Source organism: Boleophthalmus pectinirostris, unplaced genomic scaffold, assembly GCF_026225935.1.
Source record: "Boleophthalmus pectinirostris isolate CB_2022bp ecotype Guang Dong unplaced genomic scaffold, ASM2622593v1 HiC_scaffold_20, whole genome shotgun sequence".
Lineage (NCBI taxonomy): Eukaryota > Metazoa > Chordata > Actinopteri > Gobiiformes > Gobiidae > Boleophthalmus > Boleophthalmus pectinirostris.
Genome location: NW_026571153.1, coordinates 11,053,140 through 11,062,498, shown reverse-complemented (window position 1 = coordinate 11,062,498; position 9,359 = coordinate 11,053,140). Strand labels below are relative to the sequence as shown.

At 37.4% G+C, this 9,359-nt stretch overlaps 1 protein-coding gene across 3 annotated transcripts in view; it reads left to right on the top strand.

Moving 5' to 3' along the window:
- The window catches only part of capn1 (calpain 1), a 42,934-nt gene that overhangs the window by 18,641 nt on the left and 14,934 nt on the right, over positions 1 to 9,359 (top strand). For all 3 annotated transcript variants that reach the window (XM_020936450.2, XM_020936452.2, XM_020936451.2), the window contains 2 exons: positions 5,984 to 6,117; positions 7,973 to 8,141. In XM_020936450.2, coding sequence (XP_020792109.1) covers positions 5,984 to 6,117; positions 7,973 to 8,141 — 303 coding nt within the window. The remainder of the gene's footprint in view (positions 1 to 5,983; positions 6,118 to 7,972; positions 8,142 to 9,359) is intronic.

The following is a 9,359-nucleotide window of genomic DNA, read 5'->3' as shown; positions in this document are numbered from 1 at the left end:
GCCAGTGAATTCAGTGTGCTACTATTGATTTCCATAATTATGTAAGCGGCCGCGGTGCGACTCTGCAAGTAAAACATGTCATTTTCAACACAGACTTAAGAAGAGAAGAGAGACAGAGAACTGCAGACTTGTTCTATTTTAATTTGTGTGGTTTTAGGGCTGGGTATCATTAAAAAGATGCCAATACGATACATACCTCGATACAGTGCACTTTCGGTTCAATATGATATATTTCAAATCGATTCGATACAGCTCAGTAAAAAAGACTAAATCATGGCTGTGATACTAAAAGTCTTTGTTAAACCACTTCTTGTGCAAAGTTCTTATGAAACACAAACATTTTAATCATCAAAACAGTGAAAATGTCAAATGTGTTGCGTTAAAGAGTTTCCTTCCTCTGAACAAGCAACAAAACTGTAACGCTGTAACAAAATAATTGACTAAAATATACCAAAAAATACACTCTGCGATATATCAATACAGCAGCCCACGATATCGATACTGTACCATCACATTAAATTATACGATATAGCGATATTTCAATATTTTTGTACAACCTAATGTATAGTATTAGCATTAGTAATAATAGTAGAAATGATTTAGGGATACTGGTATCGGGTATTGATGTTGTAGCAGTAGCAGTAGCAGTAGCAGTAGCAGTAGCAGTAGCAGTAGTAGTAGTAGCAGTAGTAGTCACAGTAGCAGTATTTAAAAGACAGTAGTGAAGACAGTCTCCTTGATAATCTGTATTGGATTTGTAGTTTCCTGACTCTGCACCAGTCTAGCCTTGCTGCATTGTTAGTCTGTGGGTAATTGATGACTGTGCTCTCCTCCCTCTTCCTCCCTTTCCTCTCTCTCTTTCCTCTTCTCTCCTCTCTCTCCTCCCTCTTCTCTTTCTCCTCCCTTTCCTCTCTCTCTTCCCTCTCTCTTCTCTCTCTCTCTCTCTCTCCTCCCTCTTCTCTTTCTCCTCCCTTTCCTCTCTCTCTTCCCTCTTCTCTCTTCTCTCTTTCCTCCCTCTTCTCTTTCTCCTCCCTTTCTTCTCTCTCCTCTCTCCTCTCTCTTCTCTCTCTCCTATCTCCTCTTTCTTCTCCTCTCTCTTCTCTTTCTTCTCCCGCCCCCCTCCTCTCTCTCCTCCATTTCCTCTCTCCTCCCTTTCCCCCTTTCCTCTCTCCTCCCTCTCCTTCCTTTCCCCCTTTCCTCTCTCCTTCCTCCCTTTCCTCTCTCCTTCCTCTCCTCCCTTTCCTCCCTCTCCTCTCTCTCCTCTCTCTTCTCTCTTTCCTCTCTCTCCTCCCTCTCCTGCCAGAGGCTCTCCCTGCTCCCCCTCTTTTCTCTCCCGTCACCATTTGGCACGCTCTCGCTCCACTGGGCACACGGTTCATTCTGCTAAAAGATCAGCAGACCTGCTCCAGAATGTCAAGTATAGGAAGTGAGCATTGCACGATATGATAGTCAGCAAGGCATTATGGGTATTATGAGTACTAATGATATGTGTCATCTAATTTAACTTCATACTTCATCATGAGATCATAAATGGATTGGGCTTGTAAAAAAATTGATAGTCAGATTATAATCAATACTAAAACTAGTATCAAAGCCAAATGCTGAGTCAAAGGTCCTGTACCCGATTTAGTTTTCCATGTATTTGAGCATCGCCGTGATGGCAACACTTTGATCTCTGAGAGTTATGAGAAGTGCTTATAAACACACTGGACTGAATAATTAGGATGCCCTAGATTCATAAGTGAGGAATAAGTCACAGCCAATGCAAACTTTTAAAATTAGTCCTATTTTTAAGACAGTAAAAATCTGGTACCCTTCCTTAAAGTATCAGTATTGTAAATACAACTTAATTGAATGCAGCTGATTTCCCTAGTTTGGAAAATTACTATCAATTGCAAAAAAAAGTGTACTTTAACTATCATTGTGGTACTTTTTTACCAAATATTCTGCAGATTGGTAGCCTGATTCATCAGCTGGTTTCACTTTGTGGAAGCCATCTGACCTCACAGCACTAGGAATTCGTTCACTCGATGGGAGGCGGGTACATTTTTAATTTAACCAACCAATCACTGCTATTTGGTCGTGATGTATGTAATGCTCCAAATCCTGTAGGAAGAAGGGCAATAACGCCTTTCCGCTTGATAAAATTCACCAGACATTCTCTTTGTTCCGGGCTTTAAATCCTGGATCAGGGGAGTCGTTGCCAACACAGAATGTCTGTCTTCGTCTACATCCATCTCGAGCACTTTGTTTACTGTTGTGCTGTTCCACAAAAGGGACCCAGACAGGTGCTTGAGTTTGATGTCATGGCTTTACAGCTCTTCACCGATTGGCTGGCGCACGGTCTACAAATTCTGGGGTTCTTGCAAACCGTCTACTGTATTCCGATTCCTGACCTAGTTGTTGGAGAGAAATGAAATTGAGTGGACGCTTGTGTTAAGATTGTTGAATTTGTAAAATAATATAACAAATTATTTTTGGTGTAGCTGGCTGCTTGAATTTACTTTGTTTCTTGTAAATAAACCCATTGCTGCACAAAAGCTGTTTCAAAAACAGTTTCATGTCGTAAATAAGAATTAGCAGAATCCCAGACAAAAGTAATGTCAAAATGCGTTCTTTAATATAGCGGGACACATCTGGCCTTTAATATTATGTAACAATATGATGCAGTAATCAAAGCGAGACTGATAAGAGGTCGGTTTAGACACTTAGCTAACAAACCTCATATTCTATCACTAAGTCCTGGTGAGACATTATAGACATCTTGATAAGGCTTTACATCAGGTGATCTGTAGATAAAATACTGTTTGCATTTTACTAAAGGTAAAGGCACAGGGTGGTGATAGAGCAGTCAAATCTCCAGGTAATGTTTGTTGTAAAGACTGGGTGGAGCTGAGAAACACATGAGTCACTGGGGTTGACAAGTCCCTATCTGAAATACAGGTCACTGTGTGTAACTATGGTATACTATATGTTAAGCGGCCTGCAGAAATGAATGTTTATAATGTAACTTACACTAAAATTCAAAAGTTTGGACAGACTCTTTCATTTATGGTTCTTTATTTCAATGAGTATTTAAATAGTAGATTCTCACTGGATTGCAATTATTTAATGATTTTTTTTTCTTTGCTACATAAATCCATACATTATGCTTCATATATTCAATGTATTTTGTATGTAAATATAAGTTGTAAAGTACTACAGTAGCAGTAATGGTAGTGGTAGTTGGGTTAGGTTGCTTTATTTGTACCTGTAGATACATTTATAGTATTTGTAGTTGTAGTTGTTGCAGTAATAGTTACTTAATTAATTAATCATTGCATTTATATAGTGCCTTTTAAGATACCCAGTTAGTAGTTGTTGTAAGTAAGTTGTAAATAGTAGTAGTTGTAGTAGTAACTGTTGTAGTAGTAGTTGTTGTAGTTGTAGTAGTAGTTGTTGTAGTTGTAGTAGTAGTTGTTGTAATAGTAGTTGTTGTTGTTCTGTGTAATAGTTGTTGTAGCAGCAGTTGTAGTAGTAATAGTAGTAGTTGTTGTAGTAGTTGTTGTATTTGTTGTAGTACTTGTAGCAGTTGTAGTTGTTGTTGTGTGTAGTAGTTGTATATAGTAGAAGATGTTGCAGTAGTTGTAGTTGTAGTAGTAGTACTAGTTGTAGTAGTTATAGTTGTAGTAGGATTAATTCACTCCTGGTGGTTTCTTCATAAAGATCATTTGTGTAAATATTTAGTCCATGAGCAGTAGTTACAATGGAATGTCACATTCTGTTTTGCTGGTCTTGATCGCCCTCCAGTGGCCAAGAGGGGAATGGACAAAATAAGGGCGTATTGTGAATTTCGAGGAACTCACACCTGCAGCCTTTTCTACTGAATGTGCTTTGGTTTTATTTGCGTTCATTTGTTTGAAAGCCCTGGAGCTCATATTAGACCTGAGGCGAGACACAGTTCTTACTATGATTAGACCTGCTATTCTCTGGTTTGGTTTATGCATTCTCTATTGCAAAGATATAATATTTCTGTAGTCTTGTAGTCTTTTAGTCAATTAATCTGTCAGTGGTGTTTTAGTAGTTGACCAAAATTTGTATTTCGAGTAATTATTTTATTTATTTTACAGTTATATGCACAAAGGCAGACCAGCACAAATGAATTGGTATGAACTTGGGAGTGAATCATGAGTTTAATTTGCCATTTTTTTGGTATACCACTACAATTTCTCTCTAAGTAATTATTTTTGGGTGAACTCCTGTGCAGTATTTGAGTGCAGTTTAGGTTAGATACATGGTCAGATCATAGACTCTGAAAAGTTTTAAGAATTTTGCCAATTTTAATCAATTAATCGATCGGCAGGACATGTCTTTAGTCGTCCCCAACCGTATATATCTAAGCAATACTTTAATACTTTTGCTCTTGTAACTTTTCTGTTGGACTGTCAGGCTTTACCCCATACAGATGTTATTGTTTTCGCTGAAATGTATGAAAAACTGGCATTCTTACTTTGAACAGGGTTGCCTCTCCACAGATTTGACCTGTAATTTGGGATGGAAGAGTCAGTATTTCATATATGTTTTCAAGTCCTCATATATCATTACTTTGAAAGGTGCAGTTAAAAAAAAGGTGATTATCAGATATGCAAATAAAATGCGTCAACTTCTGTATATTTGCTTATGATAAAGTACAGTCATTTAAATCAATCCATATTGAACACTATATAATATGTATCGCAATGATATGACTATGGGCGTGTTATGAGGGATGTAACGATATCCAAATCTCTCGGTATGATATTATCACGATATGCATCTCACGGTACGATATTTATTGTAGTATTTTGGAGTGGCAAATCTAATTCCAGATAGGACACTTTTGCTTTTAAAATTCCTTGACAAGATTTTGGTGTGACCCATTACTGTCAGAATCTCAAGAATGCAAGTAAAAAACACATTTCTTCATGTTGTCTGTGCTGAAATGAATCATGAGACATGTAGTTCTCCATGTTTATTAGCTGTTCCTAGTAAAGAACACCGCATTTAAGCAAAAGAACTTATAATATGATATATTGTGACAGCTCTCAACATTATTGTGAGACTTCTGACAATACGATATCATGATATTTTGGTTATTGTTACATCCCTAGTTATGATGTAATATCATTTATTACTATTAATTTATTACTATAACATAACATTGTTTATGTATTGGCTCTAATAGGCCATTATAAAAATATATTCATCTGCTTTATATAGATATAAATGGGATAATTAAATGAAATGTGAGTACAGAAAAAGAGTGCTGGTGGTTGAGTTAAAGGCACACCCTGTAACTTTTAGATCATCTACAGTATTATTGAAGTTGCATAGTATGGCTTTAAACATCCATCTTTACAGAAACCGTTAAATGACACCACGAGGCCAAGATGAGTCCGCACAAATTGCTTCCAAGTTTCTTCCAAGTTGCTTTTATTTTGCCATAAAAACACCCCACATTGTTAGATAAGTTTAAGATAAGTTTAATGCCATAACGCTGGCATGTCCAAACTATGGCCCGTGGGCCACATGCAGCCCTCAGACAAATTTTTCTTGACCCTCAAGCTTGCAGGTGAATTGGCCCAAATTACATGGCATCAATTAGAAATAAACCTTTTACTGCAAGCTCTTTGAACATCTACTTTGATAAGGCTAATATTTAATATTTTGTGTGTGGTTTTAAGGATCTTAGCATGAATAAAGACCGATGGCTCATTCTAAAGTGTTAAACATGCACACGTTTCAATTATTCACTGTATTGGACATCAGTCTATGGCTCTCGATTAGCCCTCTGCTACATCTTTGTTTAGACATGTGGCCCTTGATGAAAAAAGTTTGGACACCCCTGCCACACTGTGAACATTACAGGCACAACAATAAAATTTTTACATACACATTGACCTGCTTTCTATGTCTCACCAATGCTGTTCTTTTAATCTGTATGTTCTGTTGTTTTTGGTTCCAGTTCTGGCAGTTCGGCGAGTGGGTGGACGTGGTGATCGATGACCGTCTCCCTGTGAAAGACGGAAAGCTGTTGTTCGTGCACTCGGCTGAAGGCACTGAGTTCTGGAGCGCTCTGCTGGAGAAGGGCTATGCAAAGTGAGTCATTAGAATGGAACTACATTATGTATAACTGCATAAGTATGTGCAGTTATACTTAATGTATTCTGTAAATAGCAATAAAGTCACCTAGAGTAGGACTAACGTATTGTGATTTTAGATTTGCGTTTAAAAGGAGCATAAACGTTTGAGATAAGACTAAAATATGAACTGATAAACTAACTTAGGAATCACATGTGTATCAAAAACATGTTTGTAGAGGTTTCACAACAGGTAAGACGGGATACTTAGTTTACAGAGGAGACCTATTATCTAAACACATGCAGCCTTTGTGACGAGAAGAGACTGTGTGGAGCTGACAGATTGAATAGCTCATAATCTGTTGTTGGTCAATAATTTTGGATTAACTGCTCTGCTTTTACAAATAAAGTCTGGAAGTAATGGATTTATTATAGAGTATTCACTTATATCCCCCAGGCTAAACAGAATATGCTTTAAATCTTGAAGACTTGTCACTATACTTGTTTCTATAAATAGCTTAGGGCTCAGTTGTATTTGAAGAGCTGTTAAAGTGATGAATTATTAGTGGAAATATTTGCCAAGTGCAGCACAGCACTGAGAAAGAGGAGTGGTGTTTGACAAGGTAAAGGTGAGATTTATGTGCGTCTGCTCTCAGGCTCAGGCTGTGCAGACTTTGGTCATATATGGGAACAGAAAAGGAACACAGAGCTGGACTCCACCGCCCAAATGTAAAGATCATAAATATTGTCCATGTCTAATATGGACTCCGCATTCAGTGCTACTGTTTAGTGCTACTATTATTACTGCTAGTACTGCTATTTCTCCTTCTGCTACAATTACTGATGCTGCTACTACTACTACTACCACCACTGCTACTACTACCATTACTACTACTACTACTACCACACTAGTAGTAATAGTAGTACAGCTGCTGCTACTACTACTACTACTACTACTCCAGCTACTAGTACTAGTACTACTACTACTACTACTAGTACTACTACTAGTACTACTACTAGTACTAGTACTACTACTACTGCTACTGCTACTACTACTGCTACTACTACTACTGCTACTACTACTACTGCTAATGCTACTGTTACTACTACTACTACTACTACTACTACTACTACTACTACTACTACTACTACTACTACTACTACTACTACTACTACTACTACTACTACCACACTAGTAGTAATAGTAGTACAGCTGCTGCTACTACTACTACTACTACTACTACTACTACTCCAGCTACTAGTACTAGTACTACTACTACTACTACTACTACTACTACTACTACTACTACTACTACTACTACTACTGCTACTACTACTACTACTACTACTACTGCTACTACTACTACTGCTACTACTACTGCTACTGTTACTGCTGCTACTACTACTGCTACTACCTCTACTGCTACTACTACTACTACTACTACTACTACTACTACTAAAACATGTATGAAATTGGTGTTTTTGTTGTATCTAACCAAACAAATCATTTGTAGAGTTTGGGTTCTCACTCTGTATTTTTCACTGTAAAATAAATGCCCTTAATATTCATGGTTTTGATTAATGGAAAATCCTGAAGATTACTTGCAACTGAATGGACCACTGAAATTATTTATTATTTTGCAAACAACCAAACATCTTGTCTCATCATCTCACTCTGTGGTTTAGATCTGTATAAACATGTTCTGAAATGCATGTGATGTATTAGTTTAGCAGGTCACATTTCAGTCTTCTCTCAAATGTTAAAGCTTTTTGACATGTTAAAAATGTGCACATGAATTGCAAATCTAAACGTAATCACAATATTTGTTAACCCTATCTCCTCTTACACTTTCACATCTTGATCTTTGTCTCAGGTTGAATGGATGTTACGAGGCTCTCTCCGGGGGCAGTACTTCAGAGGGGTTTGAGGATTTCACTGGAGGAGTGACTGAGATGTACGAGCTCAACAAACCTCCCTCTGACCTGTACAGCATCATCAGCCGCGCCGTGGAGAGGGGCTCCCTGCTCGGCTGCTCCATCGATGTCAGTAACACACTACTTGCTCTTTATACACAATTTTTCATTTAATGTGACTCATTAAATCCATGAGTTTGTTTGGAGCATTTCCTGATGTGTTTTCCTTGAATCGGCCAGTAGATCAGACCAATGACATTGCAGTGTTTGATTAATTTGATCTATTTAGGTTTGAAAGGGGGAAGTGCAGTGTGTGAAAGATGTCCAGTTACAATTTACCATTTACCTTTTAGTAGAAATATGGGATATTTGTTTTTCAGAAAAGAGGAGAGGAAAGTGCTTTGTTTATTTATTAATGTGGAAGATGTGTGTTCTTTCATTCCAACTGGATTTGATTTCTCCTCTGCCCCTCCTCTGTTGTAAAACTTCACCCTGTCAGCTCCAACTATCATTATGAACACGTGTCTGCCTTTTTCTGATAACTTTCAGATCACAGATTGATCATGTGTAGAACTCGACTATCAATCAGTTTTCTGACAGGGTAAGATTAACAGTCTATTCCAGGGGTACTCAATTACAAACTCAAAAGGTCCACTTACCAAATTTACAGTATTTCCAGGGTCCGAAAAAGTCACGGTGTTTTTCCAAACTTAGAACTTCTAACAAAAAATGTTGTAAATCCACATGGAACATTTGAACTATACTCAAAGTACTAAATACACTACTCATACTTTTTAACGCTGAAAGCATAGAAATAAGTATTGCATTTATAATGATTATTATTTTACTAAAAGCCTGTTGAAGTTCACCAGTAGAGGGCAGTGACTCCTGAGATTTGCCTCTGTTTACAAACGGGAGTTGACATTATCTTGGGTCACTTGAACCAAACAAGGCCTTTCTTGTTGTGGGAGATTTTGTGGAGCCTCTGAGCTGCACTGAGCTGCTCAAACTGTGGAGAAATGTGTAAATATAGAGATTAGCAGAAGCACGCTGTGACCAATTTGACCACGGGAAGAATTACATAACACTGTATGCTTTAAATGGAGCAAATGGAAGCGTCTAGTATGTACTTATTCTTTTTCTCAGCATCTGGAAGTAGTCTTCATACAAATCCATGCATTTCCAGTTAACATCTTAATGATGATCAAATTATTCACACTAATTCACCACTTCAGGAAGTCCTTGATTATCCAAGAACTGATAAATGATTAATATTTTATGGAATTCAATAAAATATAATAAAATATGAATTTATGGATTCATATTTAAGATAATAATAATTATTCT